At 46.7% G+C, this 27,747-nt stretch overlaps 1 protein-coding gene across 3 annotated transcripts in view; it reads left to right on the forward strand.

Moving 5' to 3' along the window:
- The window catches only part of FAM124A (family with sequence similarity 124 member A), a 99,708-nt gene that overhangs the window by 18,298 nt on the left and 53,663 nt on the right, over positions 1-27,747 (forward strand). For 2 of the 3 annotated variants that reach the window (XM_058686349.1, XM_058686351.1), the window contains one exon: positions 10,320-11,053. In XM_058686349.1, coding sequence (XP_058542332.1) covers positions 10,320-11,053 — 734 coding nt within the window. Of the gene's footprint in view, positions 1-10,319; positions 11,054-16,946; positions 17,621-27,747 lie in introns of those variants that run through there. The other variant, XM_058686356.1, reaches the window with a different exon arrangement.

Here is a 27,747-nt window from a genome sequence, read left to right on the forward strand (position 1 = left end):
CAGACGTCGGTCAGGTCCCTTCCAGTCTTCTTCCTTCCACCAGAAGCCCAAACCTGACAATCTCTGAGCTGAAAAGGCCACTGTGGCAACATGGCACAGGTGATGCAGGGGGAAAACCCTCTCTGCTCTAGGTTTTTAGCTTTTCTTAGCTCAGAAAACGTTTTCTGTCTCCTGAGCCCCAGGCCTTGCAATAGAGAGCCTTTGCCCTTCAAGACTGTTTTCTCTGCTGTGATCTGGAAACTATATATGAGTTCAGGAACTTGACTCATGGGCCTATCTGCCCCCACCCTCCTGGAAGCCATGAACAGCCCCGAATGTGCAGGTGGAGGGCCACAAGGCAAGAAGAAAATTGTGGTAAATGGGAACTTTGGTTATTCTCTCCAAAATTCATCTGCTGTGTTGGTTAGAACACATCTCCCACTTTGTTTTCCTTCTCTTTGTCATGTGTGAATACCTTGCTTCCTGAGGTTGTGAGCTCCAGAAGGGACATGTGTCCTCCTGCTGTGCAGTCGTTGGGGCTGTTTACAGGAGAGCTGAAGCAGAGCCCCTAACTGGGAGTCTGAGAGATGTCTGCTCCTTTCTAGACCTGCCATTAAGTGGCCGGTCAACTTGGGCAAGTTGCTGGACCTCATCTATGACATGAGGAGGCTAGACTAAATGCCTCCTCCATCTTTAATTTTCTAGTCCTGTCCAGTAGGCTTGTTCTTCAGGGGGTTGGAAGGTAAATATTTTCTAAGGAAATGGAAACAAGGACCAGGAACATGTCAGTATCATGTTGAGATTGGTCAAGCAGTGGAGCATTTGGTCGAATTTTAAACCAGAAAAAAAAAAAAAAAAAAAAGTCCGCAGGCTCCCTTCCCTGCATTGCTAGTTTGATCCTGAGCAAAGCCAGCACCAGATCTCATCACTGGTCTTCCTCCTGTGGCAGTCAGGATATATTTTATGAGCACCTACGTAGTGCTTTTTTCTAAAATGGTTGTAATAGCTAAACGTTTGATTTTTCAACATCCTGCCAGAATAAATCCCTTTGTAAAATAAGTCTTAATTACTGTAATTGTGAGGACTTCTCCCACCAGCTCCAGTTATTAGAGGTCTGGGGTTGGTTGATGAACAAATCATTGGGGTAGGTTTTGGTCACCGTCCTCCTCTTTTGTCTGTTCCGTTGTGATAGATGTAACTTACCTCTCAAAACACAATGAATATCCTAACCCCGTTGTTTGCGAGCCCTGCTGCCTCATCTCCCAGTCTGTAGAATTTTCTTGAGGTCCTGGCTCTCAGGATGACTTTGCTACTGCTGAAAATGACAAGGTATATACGAAGCCGTTGAAAACGAGTGCACATTCCTGAGTAGAAGAAAGGATTCTGTGTCAAATACTAGCATCGCTTCTGTCATGTCGAGCCCTTTACCTTTTATACTCCGAGGGTCTTTGTCCAGTATTAAGCATCAGACTTTGGTGGGCAACAGACCTGTGTTACCTTCTCATAAACTTTCAAAATCACTACAGTCGTAAGGACTTAGAGAACAACTCTGCCATCAAGAGATGGCCCTCGTTCCTACCGCTTTTCTACCTTCTCACACTAAAGACCTAGCAACCTCCTAGTCCCCTTTCAGAATTTTTGCCAGGCTGTGTTGGAATTTAAAGGGTCTTTGTCGTTGCTCTCTGGTGAGTGGCTGGCCTTTGCTTCCCCCTCTTCTTCCTATCTGGAGGTTTATTTCAGAATGAAACTTAGAAGTACGTACAAAATAAAATGCATATTTCCTTTTCAAGGGGAAAAAATATGCAGGGTGTCTAAAGACCCTGTCTTACTTTCTCTATTATGTCGTCCTTAACAGTGTCCTTAATAGGGTCTCAACAGTGTAGCAGGACACTGGCACGCCAGTGCCACACTTCCAGATCCCTGACATCGTTCCTGCAACAGATGGTGAGACTAGAGAAGGCAGGCAGCTATCGTTACGGCTGTAAAAGGCCTAAGGATCAGAAAGATTCCACATTGTTTTCCTCTGCCAAATGAAAATACAGGTTTTGGCTTAACCACCTCAGCCTATATTCCATTTTTCAATTACAAGAAAGTACTGTGAACTCAGGCTGAGAGAGGAGAACTTTTTTTTTTATTTTTTTTAATCTTTCTTTATTTTTGAGAGAGAGAGAGAGCACAAGCAGGGGAGGAACAGAGAGAAAGGGAGACCCAGAATCTGAAGCACGCTCCAGGCTCCGAGCGGTCAGCACAGAACCCCATGCAGGACTTGAACTCACGAACCGTGATATCATGTCCTGAGCCGAAGTCGGAGGCTCAACCGACTGAGCCATCCAGGTGCCCCGAGGAGAACTTTTTTTTTTTTTTTTTAATGTTTGTTTATCTTTGAGCCAGCGAGCGAGAAAATGTGGGCAAGGGGCAGAGAGAGGGAGAGACAGAGGACCCCAAGTGGTTTCTGTGCTGACCACAGAAAGCTTGACGTGGGGTTTGAACTCGTGAACCGTGGGATCATGACCTGAGCCAAAGTCGGACGCTCAACCGACTGAGCCACCCAGGTGCCCCGAGAGGAGCACAATTTTATCTGCATTATTCGGATCCCCGATGTTAAAAAACCTTGCGTGTCATCTTGTTGCCACCAGATTCTCGCTATTCCCACCCTACCTCTAATTTTGGCTTCGGCTGGGGCTGGCACTGGGGTCAGCCTTGCCACTTTCACAGCCCAGCATTGGAGGTCAACCAAAAGCCTTGTCAAAATCCTAAAACTACTAAGGATTGAGAAAGCCTGAGATTTTATCTTAGCTATTGGCAGGGGCAAAGGGAATTGCTTCAGTTTGTTCATTAGTTCAGAGGTTTGAGGAACTAGCTTTAAAGGAAAACTGTTAAAAAAGAAAAAAAAAACGATGAAGGCACGTTATTCATTACATTCGGGATGAATAGACTCTCTGGAGAAGGAATTTGGAAGCCCCTTTCTGAGAGCCTTCACTTCAGGCAGGCATTCCCGGGAAGACCAGGCAGCTTAGTGGGGGGAGGCTGGCTCTTTTGTGGCACTTGACAATGGAGTCGGTTTTGTGTTCGTCACCCTGGAGCCTCTTTTCCTCCCGCTTCCTGACCTAATTTTTCTTCCCAGCGTCCGCCTGCGCCCGGCCTGCCTTTGTTGCACACCCGATCCGCCGTCTCACCTGGGTTTTCTGCCACTCAGTCATGAGGGTCTGGTTGACCAGACCAAGGATCCAAGTCCCTGAACCGCTCAGTGCCACACAGAGGGGCTTTAGAAATGCAAATAAGGAGTTTATTCAGCCTCCTGCATATGCGGTTCCAGAAATGTCCAGGCAAGCTCCAGGGCCAAATTCCCTAAACCGGCAGCAGCTGGAGGTGCCCTTGGTCTGATTCTTTTAGCCTCTTGTGGCACTAGAATGGCACATGGTAGCTTATGCAGGTGATGCTAACTGGTTGTGGCTGTTGCCTTGGAAACCTGTTATGGTACCACATTCAGGATAGGTTGCTCCGTGAAGTGTCTGTCCCTTGCACTTAGCTGCCTGACTTCATCTTCTATATTTGTTTGCTCTGACTCCCCCACTAGATTATAAGTTCCAGGAAGGCAGAAAGTCTTTCGTTCCCCACTGTATCCTGCAGTGCCCAGCACAGAGTAGGTGTTCAATCAACGTTGCCTGGTTCAGTAAATGATTTGTATTGTAAGTTGTCAGTGATAAATGGTGGATAAAATGACAGAGACGTCAGCCATCGTCCAAAACTTCTAGAAGGAGGCATCTGAACTTGTATCCTGAGAGTTGGCTGGGCCTTGCCTTTGAAATGAGAGATCTGGACTTTGAACTAGACATACCTGCTGCTGGGAAGGAAATACGTTGGGGACACACAGTAGTTTGCCAGTTCTGGGAGGAGGGCCAGCCTGGCAGGCCCCAGGCAGTGGGAGACAGCACAGGCAAGAATGGGGTGAAGCCCCCCGGGTGCGAAGGATGGCAGGAGTCCCGGTGCAGGCAGCACTGAGACAGCTGAGTGGGAGGTCCGGCATCAGGATGTCCGTCAACAGGCAGAAGGACCTCAGTCCCTGCCCAGACTTTACCAGACTCCAGCTTAACGTGTCCATGCGGGCCCGGGATTGCCAGAAACTGCCCAGGCATAATGGTCCTCCTCCATTCACGGCAGAATCTCCTGCCGCATTGCCTGAAGGAGCTGAGCCACACTTTCAGGGCCCAGCCAAGCAAAGCAAGGACGGTGAGCTAGAGAGCAAGAAAGCGCATAGGCGCAGAGCACGGAGACCCTGTTCTGGGTGGGCCCTTGTCAGATCCATGAATATTTCACCTGCAGCGTGGGGAGAATATACTTTTATCATGGTATTGTTTTAAACTAAATGAGATAATATATGTAAAGCTTTTAGGACAGTGTCTGGCAAATAAGAGCTTCATATATGGTTATTACTGTCTAAATTGTTATCTTTTGAACTTCAGAGACCCAGGGCACCTGGGCGGCTCAATCGGTTAAGCGTCTGACTCTTGATATCGGCTCAAGTCGTGATCTCACGGTTCATGAGTTAGAGCCTGGCATCAGGCTCTGTGCTTACAGCACGGAGCCTGCTCAGAATTCTCTCTCCCTCTCTCTGCCCCTACCCTAGTCATGCTTGCTTGCGTGCTCGCTCTCTCTCTCTCTCTCTCAAGAGAAATTTCTATTAAAAAACATTTTTTCTTAATACCTAAATAAGAGACAAGGGATATACAAGAGAGGTGAAATATTGGGGGGAAATGTAACAAATACACAGATTCATAGTACACCTTCTGCCTCATAGAAGGCCTGACTCTTACAGTGCTTTACTTAGAGGTGCTTTTTGTTTTACATTATCAAAAAAAAAAAAAAATGTGTATGATCACACGGGAAGGAATCTGACAGCTTTGGTAATACCTGTAAATTTGTGAACAGCTCCCATCCTCTAACCGGCCCTGGGGAAGTCCGTCTGTTGCCCAGTTCATGTCTGGTCTGTGTCTCACCCTAAGTGAACAGGTGCGGTCTGAGGCCCTCCGAGAAGACGTGTAATAGATACGATAAAGGCAGAGCATCTCCCACAGTCGCAACATCCCTGCTTCTCCAGGGAGGCAGAGAGGCTTTCCGTGACAATTAATTATTCACATTTCTTCTCCTTCCCCTCAAATACTTGGTTTCCTATCCAGCTCCAGGAGGCACATTTTCTCTGGGGTGTGGATAACCCTAGCACCCAGCACCCAGTGACGGTTTGGAGCTGCACACTGTGGCTCCTGGGGCCCGTTTATTTTAGGGCCTCGTGCAGTGGGCACGTGCTGGTGATGGCTGGAGCCTATTAATGCCACCGCTCACTCTCCTCATTCTTCTCAGGGTAGGATTTTATCGACTTACATCGCCCTGATGCACGCAGTGCAAAGGGAGCTTGGGGGTCGGGTCTTCATCTTCCTTCCCTGCTTGTTCTTGGCTGCATCCCAGGCTGCCCAGGCGAGCTGGTGCTCGGTCAGATGCCTCTCGCCGTGCCCCCACCCTGCTCGAAGGCTGGGCATCTTGCCTTTCTGCTAAGCTGTCAACACGCACTCATCCGCAGGGGCTTCAGCATGGCCTTTGTTACTGCTCTCTCTGGGAAACCTTTGTGTGGCGGATGGAGGTGTCCTGACGCCAGGCACCCTGACAACTCTGTCTCGGGGACTCAGAAGCCACCTTCCCCGCGACCTCTCCACACCCAGGCCTCACGCTCGCCTGCAAGCATGAGAGGGCAGCACTCGGATGCAAAGACCTGGGTGTGTGCCATCGGGGAGGTGGTTTCTGGATTCTTCTTCTTCACACACCCAGGGCCAGAAGAAAGAGATGTAAATGAGTGACCAGGACATGGAGCTGGTGGCCGGTGGCTGAGAAGCCAGCCAGCCAGAAGGAGGCAGGAAAGCAGTGGAGAGTGGTGACTAGTAGTGTGACCAGAAATGATGGGGCGGGGCCGCTCTCCTCCTGCTATGAAACATACAGCGCTGGAGGGTAAGCACACTTCCCTGCAGAACCGTCCGTGACTGTGCAGACGCGCCTCGGATGCTGTGCGACCTTGGCAGATTACTTCGCCTCTCTGTGCCTCGATTTTCTGCTCTCTAAAATGAAGACAATGATAGTGCCCCCCCCCCAGGGTTGTTTTAAGGATTAAATGAGTTTATATACGTAGAACACTGAGAAAGTGCCGGCCCACAGAGAACATCATATGTGTCTTAGCTAACGTCTCTCCACATACGTGGCTACGCACACACCCTGAGAGTGGGCTCAGTATCTCAACGGGACTGCCTCACTGTTCTGACAGCTCCTTTTCTCAAATATTTTTTCTACTCCATATGTCCTTTTCTCCTCTCGCAGAAATCATCTGTAGTTTTCTCAAGTACATTTCTTCATCCCCTAAATCTTTCCAAGCCTTTCTACCTCTTTCTGTTCATACTGAACATTCATAAATGTTCAGCAAAGTCGCGTGTCCCCACTGTTGGGAGATGAAGTGACCACGGAAAAGTGAAATACGCCTTTTACTTGGCTGTGGTACCTTCCCCTACCTTTGCTGGAGTTGCCGACCAGTGGGAAATTTCATTGGTTTGCCTTGTGCTGCACTTCTGCTGATAGTGGTTGTTCAGCGAAACAGAAAGTAGCCAGGTGAACAGAAGAGCAAACAAAGAGAAAAACCACAAGAGCCCATGAATTCTGATTTGTTTCTTAAGCCACCATGATGATTTCCACTGATTCAGATCTATATGGGGGCACACACGTATCAGATCACTGCATGAAAGCAAGAATACAGTCGAAAGGTAACTTGATCCATCCTTCAGTTCAGCCCATGACCTCAACAGCGCATAGGTCCCATTGCTAACAGGACATCCCTCCTGACAGTCGTTCCGGCTGTCCGTCTCACCAACATGGCCAAAGTGGAACTCCTTATCTTTACCCACAAATCTGCCCTTCTTCCTCTATTTTGTGTGTCTTAGTTAAGCATCGATAACTGACCAGTTACTCAAGCCAGAAACATCATGGTACACTCCTCTCCTGCTTTCCCTGCCTCCCATCCCAGGCCTGTGGGCTCCAAAGCTAGTCCCCTGTGCCTCCTCAAGAGCCTGTGAATCTGGGCCTTTTCTGTATATCCACTGAAACTGGAAATATTGCTGTGTAACAACCACCCCCCCCCCCCCAAACACTGGCTTGAAACAACAGTCAATTCTTATTTCTCACATGTCTTAGGTGCTCCAGACCAGGCCCAGCAAGGTGGCTCTTACCATGTTTCTTCTGTGGGTGTATGAGATTGGCTGATACAGGCCGGACTCAGCTAGGGCGGCTGTGATCCATGTGTCTCCTATCCTGCTTTCTGGCACTAATGTGCTAGCCTGAGCACATTCTTCTCAGGGAAATGTCAGAAGCACAAGAAGGCAGGCCCCAACACACGTCACCATTGTGTCTTTCTGTTGAGCAGAGTTAGACATATGGTCGAACCCGAAGTCAAAGGGAAGGGAAAGCACTTCACCCATTAGTGGGAGGAACTATAAAGTCCCATGGCGGAGAGCAAGGATACAGGGCAGGAAAAGAACGAGGGCCAGTAACGCCATCTCCTCCAAGGCCAAGTCTTGTTATCTGTTGTCTAGGCTGTTTACTCATTTTATGACTTCTCACTTGGCTTCCCCCTGACTGGATTCCAGCATCCCTTTATTAAAACTTTCCACTGCCCCTTATCACTACCAAATTGAGCTAAAGCCCTGTACAACTTGGCTCCAGTCCATTTTTCCCCGCTGCGTCTGTTACCACGTTTCAGAATTACTCACCACCCCCTTCCAAATGTGCTTGTTTTTTTGCACCATTCTGTGCCTTCATAAACAGTCTTCCCTCTTCCTGCAGTGATCTCCCCCACATTGGAGGTTATTATGAGTGAGATGTTGTTTACCCTTCAAGGCCCAGTTCAGAAAACTCCAGAAAACCTTCCCAGAAGCAGTCTGGAAGAAAAGTTGCTCCGTCCTTTGTCACACAGTAGTAAATTGGAAGGACATCACGCTCATATTTAACTGGTACAAGTTCAAGAATACATGCTCAGCCATAAGGGGCTGGAGTTATATAATTTCACCCACCATTCTAGTCCATGATCATGGAAGTGCCGAGACTTGACTTTGCTGTTACCTTGGCCATCCTTATGTTCCAGAAGCCTCTCGCAGGGGGAAAGGCACAGCCTGCTGAGTAGGGATCTGGTGCTTACTGATACAAGACTATTCTTTTATAACATAAGCCATGCGGCAAGCCTGTTATTTCATCTGGGGTTCAGCCAGAGGAACACCTGTCTGACTATGCTGTCTTGTTACAAGCAGGACCTTCAGTGCCATATTGGAAATTTAAGGGACTTTTCAATAGTAGTATTGTCTATAGGTAATTTTTAGCGCAGGGTAACCTTAGACTCTAACCCCTGCCTAAGATGCTACTCTGTCGTGTTTCCTATAGGCATATATCAGATTGACTTTTAATTTTTTATGACTGTATTTACGACGTTCTCATTTGTGACTTAATGGTTCTTTAGAGGGCTGCTGTTGTGGTTGTCCGGGTTATATCCTGCACACTTCTAGGGGAGCAGCACCATTCACACCGGGGTCTACGTAGACAGACTCCCATGGTACTCGATGACACCAGCTTCCTCGTCTCTCAAGGGTCTGCAACATACTGATTCCTCAACAACTGCGTAAATAAATGAGTAAACAAGAAAGGCCACAACAGACTGAATTCACTGTTCCCAAGTGAAATAATCTAACAGCCAGAGTTGGGATGGAAATTCAGACAGGTTTTGGTCCAACAGAGTTAAAACCGTGTTATTACAGGTGAATATAAGGAAATATACCTGCAAGCCCATTTGGCATGTGTTGCGAGCCTAGGAAAAAAAAATTGACTTTTCATCCTGTGAATTGATCGAGTTTATTGTTCCTAAAAGCACATCACGCTTCTCAAACGTTATTGACTGCATGATTGACTTCGGTCTAATACCCTAGTGGACATTGTGAGGCATGTGTGTGATGACAGATCTACATTCTAAATGAATCTTGCCGCTCCCCACCCCCCCCCCAAGTTGCAGTGGACTTAAAGATTTCTTGATTTCCCTTGGATGAATCATAAAGCCTGTAAAAATGCAAATAGAGTTACCTTTTAACAGAACAAGTCTCTTTTTTTTTTAATTTTTTTAATGTTTATTTATAAGAGAAAGAGATAGAGTGTGAGCAGGGAGGGGCAGAGAGAGAGAGGGCAACACAGAATCCGAAGCAGGCTCCAGGCTCTGAGCTGTCAGCACAGAGCCCAACACGGGGCTCACAAACCATAAGATCATGACCTGAGCCAAAGTCGGACGCCCAACCAACTGAGCCACCCAGGCGCCCCAAGAACAAGTCTTATATCAGGCTGAGAAAATGTGCTCAATATTTCTGAATTAGAAATACACCAGTGTGGCCAGCAAACATTTCACCATGTGGGGTAGCGTTGCCAAGTTAAATGGCCAACCTCCCACTTGAGTTCAATGCTCTCAGATGTTCTTTCTGCCAGAGACATCGGGAAGGTACACAACCCGTTCAGGATGTGTGGGCCCCTGAGTGGACATTGCCAAAGGAGAAGCCCATAAGATAGCATTAAGGAGGCAGCAATGGCCCCATCATGCGCCCCACCCCATCCCTAACGACAGCCCCAGTAAGCAGCCTCAGCAAGAACACTGTGAGAACACTGTGCTCCCCGTGCACAGTCCCCTCCCCCACCCCCATGGTTGCTCCAGGAGCAAGGTGGTCAGGACCAGGCCACCCCACCTGATCAGCCTACTCAAAGGACACGGCGAGCCTCCCCTGCCAGGGCTTTATCTGTCAGAGTGAGTACCTGGCTCAGCACCTAGCAGGAAGTGTAAAGAAAGGATTCCATAAATGTTTGTTAAATGAGTGAACAACGTAAACCAGCAAAACAAGCCAATCAGAGGAGTGCAGTGTTACAGGGACCTTTCGTGGGGCGAGGCCCTGCAGCTCCTTCCGGAAATACTAAATGGCCTACGTGCACTTAATGCAGCCGCGTCTCTTCTAATGGGCGTGCTGTCCCCTCCACATCCGTGGAGATTGGACTTTCTGCCGCCTAATACAAAGTAACACTGGACCAGATGAAGTCCGGCACCGGGGACCTCCTAGCACAGGCCAGCGTGGGAACTTCCCAACAGTAGTCAGGTCTCAGCTTCTCGGCTCTGAACGATCACGGAGTCGGCGCAGTGACGATTTAGCCTCTCCTCCCGTGAAAGCCTTGCATGTCATCACGGGACCCCTTTAATGACACGGCCTTTTCGTTTCTCTCTCTGCGCCCCCCAGGTGAGCTCTCCGTGGAGGAGGCGCAGGACCCTTTCCTGGTTAGCATCCACATAATCGCAGACCCAGGGGAATCCCAGCCCCTGCAGGAGGCCATCGACAAGGTCTTGGCCTGGATCCACCCGGACCTGCAGCTCTTCCGGGTCTCGGAGAGGCGGGCGCCCCGGCGGCGGAGGAAGCTCCCGAAGGTGGCGCAGCCGGCGCTGGCCGTGGTGCTGTTCCTTCAGGAGGAGTACGGCGAGGAGCCCATCCTGCAGCTGCACCGCACGCTGCAGCGGCCGCCCTGGCGCCACCACCACACGGAGCGCGTGCCGCGCAGGCTCCTGCCCTACCTGCCCTGCAGCCAGGACTTCTTCACGCTGGCCCCCGGGACGCCGCTGTGGGCCATCCGGCCCGTGCACTACGGCAAGGAAATCGTGCGCTTCACCATCTACTGCCGCCACGACAACTATGCCGACATCCTCAAGTTCTACGAGCTGATCCTCCGGCGCAGCCCCAGCCAAAAGAAGACGGACTTCTGCATCTTCCCCATTTTCTCCAACCTGGATGTGGACATCCAGTTCTCCCTGAAGAGACTGCCCTGTGACCAGACCCCCGTCCCCACCGACTCCTCGGTGCTGGAGTTCCGGGTCAAGGACATCGGCGAGCTCGTGCCTCTCTTGCCCAACCCCTGCAGCCCCATCAGTGAGGGGCGCTGGCAGACGGAGGACCTCGACGGGAACAAGATCCTCCTGCAGGTACCTGGGGCAGACTGGGGTGTGGAGGGCGGGGGGGGTGGGGGGGAAGGTCTCTGTCTGTCTGTGTCTACCTCCCTGTGTGTTTGGGGGAACAGAGAAACCAGGGGGTTGGCTCTGCCAGAAACTCTGGTTAGTACCTGGTAAAGAGCAATGAGCTAAGAAACAAAAAGGAGGGATCAGTGGCCTCCTGTCTGGCTCTTAGATGAAATCGAGGGGTCCATACTGTGCCCGAACACAAGAGGAGGCATCAAGGGTTCTCTGCATGGGTTGTTTTCACTTCACCGCCTTGGCTCTGTGCCTCAGCAAGCAACTTCCAGGTCCTCTGTGCCCCTCTTCACCCACTGTTTGAGCATCGGCTAAATGCCAGTGACTCCTGGGGATTTCAGATGAGCTTATATCCCAGGGACCTTGCTTGTTATGGAAGGTTCCTGAATCTACTCCCTCACACTTAGGGAGTTTTTACCAGTGCATTCTTCCCTTCCACAAAGGACTTCAGGAAAACCCAGCTCTTTGAAAATTGTAAACTATATTGACATTCCGTAGAGAGGATGTGCTTGTTTTCTTCTTCCCTTCAGTGTCTCCCCACCTTCCATCCCTTCTACCACTAGGCAGTAAGTAGGTTGTTAGAATCAAATGATCGCTTGAAAAATTACTTTCTCATAAATATTGTAAGGAGTAAGTGATGCCTTTGGAGTTTTTGGTTTCATTAAGTCTGGGAGGAGGCGAGTGAATACATTTTAAGGAAATGGATGCAGTAGAAAGTCCTGTTCTGTGGTTAATCCTTCACTCAATTGCTGGATTCCTTTCTCCTCCCATCCTTCCAGTGGCTGTCTGACACCCTTTCAGGATCATTAATCATACTCTAGAATTCAAAATTCAGCAGGTAGATTTAAGAATGTCCTGCACTTGGCCCTACCTGTAAATGCTTTCCAAACCCAGGCTTTCTGGAATTAACATGTAAATCAGTTCCAAGCACATAGGACTTTGTTTCTTTTTTTTTTTTTTAATTTTTATTTATTTTTGAGAGAGAGAGAGAGCACGCACGTGCGCGAGTGGGGGAGGGGCAGAGACAGAGGGAGACACAGAATGGGAAGCAGGCTCCAGGCCCTGAACTGTCTGCAGAGCTGGATGCAGGGTTCCAACTCCAACTGTGAGATCATGACCTGAGCCTAAGTTGGACACTTAACTGACTGAGCCACCCAGGTGCCCCAGGACTTTGTTTTTCTGAAAAACCCCTGGCCTGGGCATCTCAGTTTTCACGTTTGGCTACCTAGAAGGAGAAAGTTGATAGCGAATTAGGGGCCATTATCTTGAAATCACCTCCTGAAGATGCTGATTGTAGTTACTTGAATCACAGGTACAGCTTCATAGCTCTTGATTTTGACATTAAGCATCAGAACTGTAATCCACACATCCCAAAATGAAGTGAGAATTTGGCACATGTCAGATAGCTGGTTAAAACTTTAGGCGGGCCACACTGCTCAAGTCAGAAAGATCACCTTGAGATATTAACTGTTTATGGGACACAGATACTTTTCAGTTTTTTCTTTGAACTATACAGATAAGAAACTAAATAATATTGCTTTATTATTCAGTGAACTGAATGCTAGCTAATTGTCTCTTTTGAAATGTGAGAAAAAACTTGTGTTTGAAGATTGCCGATGCTTGTATGCAAAATATAATGCAGTTGAATAAGTAAAAGTAAATGGAAGGGTTTTGTTTATGCTAAAAGACCAAAATGAATATGATTGTTTTGAAGGGACTCCTTCCTTTTTTGCAGTAATTAGAATACTTTTGAGGCCTGTAATAACGGAAGTGAAAGAACAAAGTATAAAAACTTGGCCTGGACTGTGCTCAGAGGAACCATTGAAAGAATATTTCAAAGATTCACACATTTAAATGGTTATAAAATCTGTACAGGTGCAGGCTTTTGAAGTTAGAGCATCAAAGTGTGAAAAAGGTAAGAAAAAAGATTTGTATCTTGGGTCTCAGGAATGCAGGCCTTTGTTCCATATAGTAATATGTCGAGGAGGCAAATTAATGTGGACAGAAATGACTAATATTCGCCCCCCCATAATTCTTGATTATGGCCATTTGTACAGGTTTCTGTGACAGAGTCACAGCAGAAAGCAACCTTCTGCTCTAGCATGAAATATGCACCCGCCCATCTCTTTAAGTTACTTTTAAAATAAAAATGTATGTGTCAGTCTTTAGCAACATTAAGATAGTTAAGTCATGGAGAGAGGGACCTGCCTGGAAGAGTACCTTTTAGCCACATCATCCTTAGCAGTGTATGTCTCCCAAGTTATATTTTCAATTATAATTTCTAATATAAATGCTTTTGTTCAGTTGGGTGGAGTTACCATACACTGAAGCAAATCTTGGGTAGTTTTTAGTTGCTTTCTTAAAATACAGATTGCATTTTATTTCCTCATCCTGCCCTATTAACATTCCGTACTCCAGAGAACTCTTCCTTTGATTTAATTCCCCTGGAAGAGACAGAAGGTTTTTTCTGGGAGTTACCCAGCCTCTTATAAGAATTTGGAAATGTTTTGGTTTTTATTTGTTTGTTTTTTAATTAAGTAGGCGCCACGCCCAACATGGGGCTGGAACTCATGACCCTGATACCAAGAGTCACCTGCTCTACCCACAGAGTCAGCCAGGCACTCCTGGAAATGTTTTTTACTAAAATACGATAAGATGGAAAGAAAGACCTCCTCCTCCTGAAACTCCTCTCTCCTTTCTTGGCACTGCTTGATTCGGCGGGGGGAAGGCAGGGAAGAGGAGGGTGGGGAGTTGCTCGCACAAGTTGCCCGAGATCCCTCTGGAAAATGCATCCTAGAAATTTCCATTCGTGCTCAGTGACACTAAACTGCAGCTTTCTGGAGTCACGATCCGAGTTGTCTGAATCTTTCCGCGTCCCCTAGAGCTAAACTAACATTGTGTGTTGGACACAGCAGGTTCTCTTTATAGGTTTCCCTTTACTTTTTATTGAAGAAGAAGTGATATAGTAAAAGTGCATATATCCTAAGTGCACAGCTCAGCGAGTTTTCACAAAGTGAACATTTGTGTAAGCAGCATCCAGATGAAGAAACGGTAGAGAAGGCTTCTTCCCCACTCCTGCAATGCCCTTCCCGCAAATGAACATATTAATTACTCCGTTTTGCAGCAAGTGGGGAAGAAGTATCTAGTCCAAGAAATTGGGAATGTGCGTATGTTATTTTTTTTTTTTTGTACTTATAAGAAGATCTCACATTTTAAAAAGATTTAAGGTAGCTGACAATGATACATGCCACACAAGAAGATTATTATAAATAATTAGACAGAAAGGGATTTGAAGTAGATAGAATATATTGCTAGGAAAATCACATAAGCCAAAGGTGATATCAGGATGCATGCATTTCCCGCATAGTGTCTAGAGCTAATTGGTAGCCACTAGCCACATGTGGCCGTTTAAATTTAAACTCAGAATTAATCAAGATGCCAACTCCAGTTTGTCAACCTCGACACACTTCAAGGACTCGGTAGCCACACGTGGCTAGTGGCTACACTATTGACTGGCACAGATACATAAAATTGCCATCATCACAGAAAGTTCTGTTGGACAGCATCCTTCCAGCAGTAGTCCTCATATTTGATTTAGAGTTCTCTAGCAGCAGAAACACAGGGGACACTCATCAGTGACAGGACTTAGAGTCCATGGGGAAAAATAAGCCGTGCCTAAGATGTGCAGGTTTGCCTCGTTCTGAGTCGTGGGAGCGGTGCCACCCACACCTTCTCGTGTCCACGGTAGGATCAACAGCCCGCCCTCACCTGTACCCCTAGAATAACTGCACCGAGACCTTACAGACCTCTTTCTTTTTTTTTTTTTTTTTTTTTTTTTTTAATTTTTTTTTTTTTCAACGTTTATTTATTTTTGGGACAGAGAGAGACAGAGCATGAACGGGGGAGGGACAGAGAGAGAGGGAGACACAGAATCGGAAACAGGCTCCAGGCTCCGAGCCACCAGCCCAGAGCCCGACGCGGGGCTCGAACTCACGGACTGCGAGATCGTGACCTGGCTGAAGTCGGAGGCTTAACCGACGGCGCCACCCAGGCGCCCCAGACCTCTTTCTTATACGGTGTCCTCAGAGTGGGCCGGGGTACCTTGCCAAGCATAGTGTGGAAAAGCCACCGCACAGAGGGTGGGCAAAACAAGGCAGTCTCTGCCAGCAGCCCCTGGGCACTTGGCTTAATCCTAAAAGGAGGGATACATCTTCAAGCAGTCTCCTCAAGTTTGTTTCTCCGAGGCCTGAATGGAGGGCCACCTGCCTCCTTTGGAGGCCCTGCCATGGGCAGGGCCGGAGCTGTCCTTAAGGAATGATTTGGGATGCACCCAAACTCACACGCAAAGCACAGTTGAGGGCGCAGGGCTCGGTTCCTCAAGAGCAAGTGACTGCAGCTTCAGGCTGGGGAATGTTGACAGCGTCTTCAAAGAAGCAAGGTAATTGAACAATGCTGTCGAAGGCTTTGGGAGTCTTATTCCATAGGGGATGGTCACCAGCTGTTCTTTGTGTCCGCAAAAGGCAAAAGAGGAAATCCGTTTGGACAAAATGGGTCAGGTAAGATTTGAAGGGCAAAAGATCAGGGGCACCCGGGTGGCTCGGTCGGTTGGGCGTCCACCTCTTGATTTCGGCTCAGGTCAGGATCTCACGGTTTCTGAGTTCGAGCCCCACATCAAGCGCCGTGCCGACAGTGTGGAGCCTGCTTGGGATTCTCTCTCCCCCTCTTTCTGCCCCTTCTCTGCTCATGAGTGCACACGCTCTCTCTCTTTCTCTCTCTCTCTCAAAAGAAAATAAACTTTTAAAAATGGGCAAGAAATCAGACACACACTTGTTGAGATGCCAGGCTCAACCTCTGAGACTCTCTTCACTGGGGAGCTTTTAAGGCCTCATCCATGCCAGCTACTTTACTTGTCTTCTTACATAGTGAGGGGATTGAGTGGACCACCAGTCTCGGGACACGGGGGACACCGGTGCTGTGAGGTCATGGGGACAGAGGCTGATGAGGATGCAGTTGAGGGACTGAGGGGGCTCCAGAGACTTCTTAAAAGTGCTGAATTGTGGTAAAAGACACATAATAAAATTTATGATCCTAAACATTTTTTTGTCTTTATTTTTTAAATTTATTTTGAGAGAGGGCAATTGGGGGAGGGGCAGAGAGAGAGAGAGAGAGGGAGAGAGAATCCCAGGCAGGCTCCACGCTGTCAGCACGGAGCCCAGTGCGGGGCTCGAACTCACAGACTGTGAGGTCGTGAACCCGAGCCAAAGTTGGAGGCTTAACTGACTGAGCCACCCAGGCGCCCCCATCCTAACCGTTTTAAAATGTGCAGTTCAGTAGTGTGAAGTGCATCCACGTCGTGCCCACACCACCACCATCCTTCTCTAGGTCTCTCTTCATCTTGCACAACTGAAACTTTACCCATCAAACAGCAACCCCCGCGCCGCCTCCCCCAGCCCTCGCCAACCTCCACTCTACTTTCTGTCCCTGTGAATTCGGCTACTTTAGGGACCTCACATGAAGGGAATCATACAGTATCTGCCTTTCCATGACCGGCTCGTTTTACTCAGCATAACGTCCTCAAGGGTCATCCACGTGGTAGCACATGTCAGGATTTCCTTCTTTTCTAAGTCTGACCGATATTCCCTCGTGGACATGCCCATGCATTTTGTTTATCCACTCATCTGATGGGTACTGGGATCGCTTCCACCTTTGGGCTTTTGCGAATGATGCTGCTGTGAACGTGAGTGTACAAATATCTCTTCGAGTTCCTACTTTTGCTTCTTCCAGGCGTATGTATACCCAGAAGTGCAGTTGCTGGATCGTATGGTAATTTGTGTTCATTTTTTTATAGGGAAGAACCACCATACTGTTTTCTGTAGCAACTGCACTATTTTCTATTTCCACCAACAATGCACAGGGTAAGACTTATTTTTTGCCAAAGAAGAGAAAGCCTTGCTCTTTGTTTGTGAGGCCACAGCATGTCATTTTCTGCTGTAGGAGGTTGGAAAGAATAGAGCAAACATTGAGGTGAGACTTGTCTTATTATGATGCGCCCCCATGTACTCTAGAACTAGACTCTACAGCAGAAATTGTTGACTTGCCATCCTTGGACCCCACACACAGGTTGTATGTATGTGTTTACGTGCATCATTGGAAAAGGTGCATCAGATCTGTCTCTTTCAAGATTAAGACTCTGCAGAGGCGTCTCATGGCCCTTGCAGGCCCTTCCAGACCTTCACCAAGGCCTAAGGCTTTACATCAGCTGGTCGCTACCTACCTCTCCAGCTTTATCTCCCACTTCTCTCTCCTCTTGGTCCCTCATGCCTTCCATAATGGGCTGCTTTCTGTTCCTCCGATGTGGCAAGCTCACTCCTGCCTCAGGGCCTTTGCACCCAGTGTTCTCTCCACCTGGAATCATCTCCTCCAAGATCTTCTCATCATTTGGGTTTCAGAGATGCCTTCCCTGCTGCCTCACTTAAAGTAGCTCCGTTTGCCTGACCCCAGCACTCTCTATGATATTATCTTTTTTTTTTCCCATACTTAACTACCATCTAAAATTATTTTGTATATTTATCTATTTACCTCTATATTATCTATCTCTACTACTAGATTGTCAAATGAATAAGTATATGAATGAATGTGATGTTGGGCAAGAGGGCCTAGAGCCATAACTGGAATCTCAAATGGGTCCATGACCGCCCTATAGCTTCTTACATCTGGGTTGTGATCCCCTGTTGAAAACAAACTTTGGCAAACATTTATTAGATAACCCCTCTGTGCCAACAGTATCCCCGTCACCACCACCGCACCCCACACCCCCCTTCAGTAGCTCACAAGCCAGTGGAGGCAGCAGTCATGCAAACCAAAATATCCAGCAGAATGTTCCAGATGCTGTGATTTGAAATACACAGGGCCGTATACGACACAGGCTTTGTAGTCAGATGAATTGGGATCGGACCCTAACTCTTTTACTTGCGAGTTGAGTAACTCCAGGCACGTGACATTACGTTGCTAAAACTCTGTTTTCCAATCTGAAAATACAGAATTATAACTCTTAACCATGCAAGGTTGGACATTTGGAAAGAATGCCTTTGAGCTACCTCTCAGTCAGCACCCATGAATCAGTGAACAGGGGCTATTGTTACACAAAGGGTGGATTGGTTGATGCTGGCCAGGGGTCAGATGGTCACGAGAGTCTTCTTAGAAGAACAGATGCCTGAGCTGAGCTGACTGAGGGTGGCCCTGGGTCCAGGGGTTTCAGGGGAGCCCCAGGGCAGCAGCAGACACAGAGACCCAGGCAGGGCTGCTGGGCCCAGGGCAGTGGTCAGGGTTCCGAGCTGCTGTCCTGAGGGCAGGGAGGCAGCTGGTGAGAAACCAGCTACTGGAAACGCAAACCACTCTTCAGATGCTCAGGACAGAGACGCCAGAGTCATTCTGGGGCCTTCTCTTTCAGGAGGTCCCTGTTTATTCCACTTCCAGAATACACGCAGACTCTACCTGCCTCTCACCACTGCCACCTCAGGCCGGCTCAGCCGCTGGTGTTTCCCCGGGAGCCCCTGAATAGTGTCCTGATTTCTGCAGCTGACTCTCCACTGCACAGCTAGAGGGCCCTCTCAGACATAAGTGACACCATGGGAGTCCTCTGCTCAGAGCCCCTGGGGGCTGCCCATCCCACCCCACGTGGAACACAAGCCTGCTTCTCCAAGGTCCACTGTTCTTGCCTCGCCTGCCACACTCCACCCGGCCACCTGCCTTGCTGTCTGTCCCGTGGAACACACTGTTCCGCTCTGTCCCCTCTGCCTGGAGCCACACAAGGGCCCTGTGGCTGCTCCCTCAGCCCCCTCGGGTCTCCGCTCAGCGTGCCCTCATGAGCAACGCCTCCCCAGCCACCCAATGAAAAACACCCGTTTCCTGTTCTCTCGCACACAGACGCTCCGGCTCCCTGCCCTGCCTTCTTTGTCTCCACTGCACTGTCACCTTTTAACCTGCTTTCTAGTGATTGAGCATAAGCACCTTGAGGGCGGCGACTTTATCTGATTTGCCCACTGGTGTATCTCTAGCGTCCAGAATAGTGTCTGGCCTATACTCGACGCTCAGTGTTTGAATGAATAAAAGAAGGAAAGACAGGAGGGGAGAGAGGTGGGAGACTTCGGGCTGTTTCGGACCTGCCCAGTGCAGGCAGACTGAGTGGTGGAAAGCCCGCACGTGGCTGCTAGGAGGAGGTTGGGGGCGAGGGGGATGTAGAGAGACAAGGACCTGGAGGAGGAGACTGAGACAGGAGTGACCTAGCTGACTGCGGTGGGACTCAGGCCACTGAACACTGGGCAGAGGGCAAAGAAGAGGGGTGGGCGGCCTCCCCTGGCCTCTCCCTGCCTGTCCCCCTGGGCCGTTATCACCAACAGCAACTGGGGGGACTAGCAGTGGTCCTCGGCACCTTTGACTCACGAGCACACATTGGTCGTACTATTCCGTGTCCTTGTCCGAGGGACCCGGTGGGGGCCTGGGCATTCCCTCTAGCAGTGCTTCTCTAAGTTCAGCAGGCATGAAAATCACAGATTGTCGGGGCGTGCCTGCAGAGACTGTGGTCCAGGAGGTCCGGGGTGAGGCCTGAGATCCTGCATTTCTGACCAGCTCCCAGGTGCTGCGGCTGGTAACACCCTCTCTGTTCACCATACGCGGGATATTATAAGGCAGGACTACCCAGTGGCTGCTTTGTGTTCAATTATTGCTGCCTGGGGCGTGTCCACTTTGTAAAGTATATTATACTTGTACTTAATAGCAGGCTTGGGACAGAACACCAAGAACACAAGTCACAGTTTTGTGGTGATCATTTCCCAATACATACACGCATTGAATCATTGTGTTGTACGACTGGAATGAACATAATGTTACGTATCAGTTACGTATCATTCTTTTTTTAAAGGAAAAAAAAGTCAAATCGCAGGAAGTATCTGGAGAGTGGGCAGAACTTCCTCACGCTGTTTTTGTTTTGTTTTGTTTTCATCAGAATGAAATTGCTACTGTGCTTTTTTCCTCTTAAAAAAAATATATTCTCTACCTCCCCTCAGTGACAAGAAACCCACTGGAGCCAATTTGTTTGTTGAGGGTATTTTTTATTTTATTCTATTGAAGTGTGATTGACATATTAGCTTCAGGTATACAACAGAGATTCAATGTTTATGTGCCTTATGAAGTGATCCCCACGAGAAATCTGGCTGCCATCTATCACCATACAAATGTCTATGAGTTCATTTCTGTTTTGCTTTTGCTTTGTTTGTTTGGTTTTGGTTTTTTTTCCTAACATTTTTTTTTAATGTTTAATTTTGAGAGAGATGAGCAGGGGAGGGGCAGAGAGAGAGGGAGACAGAGGATCTGAAGCGGGCGGGCTCTGTGCTGACAGCCGAGAGCCCCCTGCGGGTCTCCAACCCACGAGCCATGAGAGATCATGACCTGAGCTGAAATCGGACACTTAACCAACTGAGCACCCAGGCGCCCCTCTGTTTTGTTTAGTTTGTTTTCTTTTTTCACATGTCTCGTAGAAGAGAAATCATATAGTATTTGCCTCTGTCTGACTTATTCATCATATTATCCTCTAGGTCCATCCATGTTGTTGCACATGGCAAGGTTGCGTTCTTTTTTGTAACTGAGTAATATTTCTCTGTGTGTGTGTGTGTGCACAATGCACGCACACGCGCATACTTACGTTGACCACATCTTTACCCATTCGTCTACTAATGCACACTTAGGTTGCTTCCACATCTATTGTAAAAATTGCTGCAATAAACATAGGGATACATATATTTTTTAGAATTAGTGTTTTTGTTTTCTTCATATGCACACCCATGAAGCAGAATTGCTGGGTCATAGGGTAGTTCTAATTTTTTGAGGAACCTCTATACTGTTTTCCCCAGTGGCTGCACCAATTTACATTCTTACCAACAACGCATGAGGGTTCCCTTTTCTCTACATCCTCATTAACACTTGTTATTTCTTGTCTTTTTGAAAATAGCCCTCTGATGGGTGTGAAGTGATAGCTCATTGTGGTTTTGATTTGCATGTCCCTGATGATCAGCGATGTTGAGCATCTTGTCATGTGTCTGTTGGCCATCTGGACGCCTTTTTAGGAGAAATGTCTATTCAGGTCCTTTGCCCATTTTTTAATTGGATTGTTTATTGTTTTGATATTGAGTTGTAGGAGTTATTTATATATTTTGGGTATTAATCCCTTGTCAGACATATGATTTGAGAGATCTCCCACTTAGTAGGTTGCCTTTTTGTTTTGTGGATGGTTTCCTTTGCTGTGCAAAACCTAAAACTGTTTTTATCCTGTTCCCAGCGCTAAGCCTGATGTCCAGTGCACGGCAGCTACTCAGTAAACATTAGCTCCTCCCCCTTGGTCTCTAGTATTCTCAGGGTAGGGGTGCAGTGACCCAAAGGGCAAGGTATCTACTCACACCACGTGAACCAGAGGCCATCGGGCATGCCACCTGGCTCTACTCACAAGGTTTGTGGCTCCCAGTCCAGACTCTGAAGAAAATTACTGTTTTCAACCAACTACAGTGCCGATACTGGGCTGTTTTATCTGTGCAGACTACCCAGGGTGGTTGAAAGTCGCCCCCTGAAAATCATTTCCCAGAGCATCGTCTGGCTTTGGTATTTCTGCAGAATGTGTAAGTGACATCATAGCTCTTTCAGGCTTGGAAGGAAGAGTAATTTTCTCCTTGGGGGGGGGGGAGGGAGAAGCAAACTGTGATTTTAAGCCTTGGCAAGACTCAGAATCAGCTCTCTGAGGCAGAGGGAGGAGAATGAGGAATTTTAAGCATGTTTTCTGCTCTTAGTCTTAGAGTACCTTTCCTTTCGGCTGCCTGTCTCACTTAGTTTATTTAGTTTGGTCTGTCCAGGGCTGTGCTCCCAAAGGGGTCAGGTTTGGTGGTAGATCTGGAAGAAAGTGCTGCTGTTTCTGCACCTGGCAAACGGCTCCCGGCCAGCTGGGCCAGTCCCCTCCAGGCCAACCTCACTGTGTCTGTAAGTAAACTGCAACAGAAACGGATAGTCTGGCACTCTGGGGAGCCGTCTGAGTCAGCAAACACCTTGAATGTCTCCTCTCAAGACCAGGAGAGTCCCTGGGCTCCAAGTGCACAGCCAGTCCAGACCATTCCATGGAGCAGGATGTGTACAAGTGTGGTGCGGCCAAGTGGGGTGTGGTGTGTATGCTCCGGAGTTGGGGCTCCTCCCTCTGGGGCCAGGGACAACAGGACCTTGGCCGATGCCTTCTGGGAGCCAGCCGTTAGGAGTTTGGGCTGCAGATCTCACAGATCCAGACCGAATCCTATTTGTCTGATACCCTGCCAGCCCTGTCAGCTTGGCCAAACCGTGAAACGCCACACCAAACACCTACTTGAGTCTCCAGTGACTTTTCCTCCTGTGTTAATAGACTTTTTTGTCACCTTCCAATTAGGCATTCTTTGATGTGTTCATTACTTTCTAAGTTTCCTTAGAAAGTAATGAAACCAAATTCCCCAAATTTACTTTTGGAAGTGAGAGTTTTTCTCAACGACGCTGTTGCTACCACCATAACGGAACGTTTTTGTGCATTTTCTTTCAGCTTTCGGTTTTTGTTTTATTTTGTTTGGGGTTTTGGTCACGTAAACCGTATACATCATTTTCTTTAAAAACCTATTTTGTTCGCTTTGTCTTTCTCACCTGTCCTCAAAAAAAAAATGTCAGCAAAGACATTTTGCTAAAGGGCTTCAGATCTTTTGGTTGATTTTCTCTCTCTCACCTCCAACCTTCTACCCAACGAAATGGAAATTCAGATGTTACTTTGAGTTTAAGGAACTTTCTGCCTGATTCTTGGCTTCATGCCCGGAGAATGAGCCCCTGGACCCTCTGAAACTTTATGCTGAGGGAATTTCTATCTCCCTCTTTGTATTCACATACAGCTTTGCCACCTGAGAAGCCTAGGTTCCACTAGTTTGGATTTTTGTCACCTAAGAGGAATCACTTTCTTCCCAAGGTGGTCTGGAAGGGGACATCTGGGAGGATCCGGTTAATATGTACCAGAGTGGCTGTCACAGAGCCCGCTCCTGGACCCAGTATAGCCCCTGCTGATGTCCGTGGGAGCCAGAAGGTCTGCAGACCCTTGGGGGGGAGCCCTAACCTTTCCCACTGAGTGACCTTGGGCTGTGACCTTTCCTTCTGCTGTGTGGACCAAGGGCAGGCAGGGTAATCAGTAGGTCCTGAAGGGAGGCAGGAAGGAGTGGAGGGTTTCAGTCACGGGGAGGGGCAGTGGCAGCAGGAGGAAGAGCCTGGACAACCCCCAGGCCTGGCCCACAGGGCTCTCTCTCCACCTGCTGCTGAAAGCTGGTGGCCTGCGTGCCCCAGTGCCAGCTCTGCTCCCAGGAGACCAAGTGTGACTCCACATCGGGCAGAGCGCCTTCTCTGTGAGCACTCTGCAGGTGCAGGAGGAAGATGCCTGGATTCGACTGTCCTGCTCTGTCCAAAAGGGATCTGAATGGTTCCCGGCCTCTTTGCCCACCTCCCTGGCCCCTGGATCTCACTGTATCCCTGAGGGTGCCTCTTCGCCGAGTCCTTCCCTGCTAAACAAAAGGCCATCATGCATCCCCTGGCTGAAGAGCCACTGCGATTAACAAGTGACAGAGACACATCTCTACTGGGTCTCACAGTAAGGCTCTTGCTCAGCCAAGTGAGCCTTTTCTAAATGGGCTTTAGACTCAGTGACTTGTAAGTAGGGGGGATGTGGTTAAAACTAGTGTAATATTCCACTTGGGCACACAAATATCTCCAATCACTTTGGGAAGGAGGCAAGCAAGCAGTATCCCTCATTTTACTTCCACTTACTGATAATATTACATAATCCTGCTTGGTTTTACTTTTTATTTCGTTAATACTTCTTAATGTCTGTATTTGGTATATATAAATTATGTACTGCCTTACTTCTGCAAGTGTTTTAAGTAAGTGTGTATATCGCAGAATAGTTGTCTTGAGAGATCAGAAAACATATAGAGAAGGGCAGAGAAAAAGGAATTGGGGATTCATTGTTGAGCTTCCTGAAAGCCAAAGCAGAAAGAGAAGTACAATTTTCATTGTTTGATTTAAAAAAAAAAAATCCAGATCTGAAAACACAAATGTTTCTGGGTGCTGAATTTCAGCAGGTTCCTTTTATAACAATCAGTCAAGATAACAGTGGATGGTCTTCAGCAATGACTTTTAGAAGATGCAGAAATGTTTTTTGTGTGGCCATGGATAAAGTCGAGGATGACCGATGACTTTAGTCACTGTAACCATTGCTGTGTTTAGGTGAGAGATGCTGTCCTGTTTGCTCTGGAAGTGTTTTAATGCTTGTTATTTGTCAAAGACTTGGGAAGAGGAAATAAATTATAGATGGCGTACATAAAACCTTATTGTGGCAGGATGGGAGCAACCATTCAGGTGGACCCATGAGGCACCTTCTTTCCCTGCCGCTTGTCCTTGTTCCTGTTCTCATAGGGTCCCTCAAAACCCAAGTCACCTTCTGCTGGTACATCCTTCGGGACTCAATCCTCACTCCTACCCAACACCCCCTGCCCCCACATATCAGTCCCCTTCTGTCACTGGGTTTGGTGGCTCATGCTTTAAGATGTGTCTCTGCTGAAACCAATGGCTTCCACTTAATAAGCGTATATCTGCCTCTCTTGTGGATATATATCACCTTTAATCTCCAAAAGCTGAAAATCTTTTTTTTTTTTTTTTTTTTTTACCATTTTGCATATTAGAAAAATGATTATCCCAGGTTTGGCCTCTGAGCCACAGTTTGCATTTGTATCCCATGTCTTCCAGAAACTTAACGCTATGACCCCGGGCAAGTTACATTCTCTCTGCCTCAGTTTCTAGATCTGTCAAGGAGGGTAATAAAAATAAGCACCTCGTAGGACAGCTGTATCAACCAGGGCTCACTCAGGCTTATGAGTGACCTACCATAAGGACTGTACATAATCATGGGAAGTGGCAGAGAAGGCTGTGCCCCTGGTGTTGGACCTGAGATTTCCCCAGATCTGATCAACAGGAGAAAAAGCTGAGGGGAAGTCAAGGTCAAAGGTGTGCTGGAATGGACCTGAAATGCACCTGACACCTGACCAGGGCCAGGAGCAGCTGACGATGGAGGTCCAGTGGGAGCCGGAGTCCACAGGCCCCAGGGGCAGCCACATGCCCACCAGGCAAGCAAGCAGACCAGCACTGCATGTACAAGCCGCCACGGTGCCTAGCACCCTGCTCCAACCTGTAGAGCGTGAAAAATGGCTGCTCCTTCGTTTCCACCTCACGTCCCAAGCACATTTCTCTTGTGACCAACCTTACACAGAATCATGCAGAGAAGGGAATTCCAGGAAACATAGTTTCCACATAGCTAAGTTGACCCAATGCAAAGTCGTGATGATTATGGGATGAAGTCACTGAAATACAGGGAAGGATCTTATTTTTATTCTTTTCTAGTTTTATTGAGATATATTTGACATATAGCACTGTGTATAAGTATACAGCGTGATTTGACCTACATGTATTGTGAGATGATCACCCTGAGACGTTTAGTGAACACCAGGCGTTTCATATAGTTACCAAAAGAAAAAGTTTATTCCTTGTGATGAGAATTCTTCAGATTTGCTCTTAATGACTTTCAAACATGCCATATGGCCTTGTGAACAGCCATCATTTTGTACGTGACATCCTTAGTACTTATTCTTCTTATAACTCTGGGTTGGTACTTTTTGACCAGTTTCATCCAGTTCCCACACACATCCCCCTACCCAACCCCTGGAACCACAAATCTGATCTCTTTTTCTATGAGCTTGCTTTTTCTTAGATTCTACTTATAGGTGAGATCACATATTTGTCTTTCTCTGTCTGGTTTATTTCACATAGCATAATGCCCTCAAAACCTTTCCATGTTGTCGCAAAGAGCAGGATTTCCTCCTTTTTAATAGCTCAGTAACATTCCAGTGTGAATATATACCACAACTTCTTTACTCAAAGAAGTGTCCGTCACTATGGACACTTAGGTTGTTTCCATGTTTCAGCTGTTGTGTATAATACAGCTGTGAACATGGTGTTTCCGATATCTTTTGACATCATGATTTTTTGTTTCCTTTGGCTATGTACCCAGAAGTAGAGTTGCTGGGTCGTAGGGTAATTACATTTGTAATTTTTTGAGGAACCACCATATTGTTTCCCACCAATATGGGAATGGTGGCCCACCACTTCACAATCCCACCAACAGTACACAAAGGAATTTTCCACACACTTGCCAGCATTTGTTATCTCTTGTCTTTTTGGGCATGGCCATCCTAACAGGCATGAGGCATTGTCTCATTGTGGTTTTGATTTGCATCTCCCTGATAACTAGTGATGTTGAGCACCTTTCCATGTACCTGTTAGCCATATGTGTGTGCCATTTTGGAAAAATTACCATTCAGATTCTTTGCCCATTTTTAAATTGGATTATTTGGTGTTTTGTTATTGAGTGATTTTATATATATAAATATATGTATAAATATATATTTATATAAATATATATAGTTGTATAAATATATACATAAGTATATTTTATATACATTATATTTATATAAATATATCTTTATATATCGTATTTATATAAATTTATATTTATAAATGTAAATTTGTATGTAAATATTTGTAATATTTTTATATTTATATGTAAATCAATGTAAAAATGTATATATGTATATATGTAAAATGTAAATTTTTAATATTATATAAATATGTCATAAATATAAATTTATATTAATTTATATAAATATAATATATATTATTTATATATAATTACTATATATATCTTTATATAAATATGTTATATTTATATATATATAAATGTGTGTATACACATATACATACACACACACATATTTATATTTTATATACAAATAGTATACAAAAATAACCAGATATGTGGTTTTCAATTTTTTTCCTATTCCATAGGTGTTCCTTTCACTTTTTAATTTTTTTTCTGTGAAGAACCTTTTTAGTTTGATGTAATCTCACTTATTTTTTATTTTGCTGCTGTGCCTTAGGGATCATATCCAAAAATTCATTGCCAAAACCCATACCATGGAGCTTTTTTTCCTATGTTTTCTTCTAGGAGTTTTATGGTTTCTAATTTTACATTTAAGTCTTTGATCCATTTTGAGTTACTTCGTGAGTGGTAAGATAGGGGTCTAATTTCTTTCTTCTACATGTGAATATCCAGTTTCTCAACAGCATTAATTGAAGAAACTATCTTTTCTCCATTGAGTATTCTTGGCCCCCTTGTCATATATTAGTTGACTACTTATGGGTTTATTCCTGGTCTCTCAGATGTGTTCTGTTGTTCTCTGTGTCTGGTTTTATGCCAGTGCCATACTGTTTTGATTATCATAGCTTTATAAAATAGCTTCAAATCTAGAAGTGTGATACCTCTAGCTTTGTTCCTCTTTTTCAACAATGCTTTGGATATTCAGGGTCTTTTGTGGTTCCATGTAAACCTTAGGATTGTTTTTTCTACTTCTATAACAAATGGCATTAGAATCTTGATAGGGATTGCATTGAATCTATACAAGTCTTTGGGTGATGTGGACACTTTTAATATTAGTTTTCTAATCCAT

The sequence above is a fragment of the Neofelis nebulosa genome, chromosome 1 (genome assembly GCF_028018385.1).
Source record: "Neofelis nebulosa isolate mNeoNeb1 chromosome 1, mNeoNeb1.pri, whole genome shotgun sequence".
In the NCBI taxonomy this organism is placed as follows: Eukaryota; Metazoa; Chordata; class Mammalia; order Carnivora; family Felidae; genus Neofelis; species Neofelis nebulosa.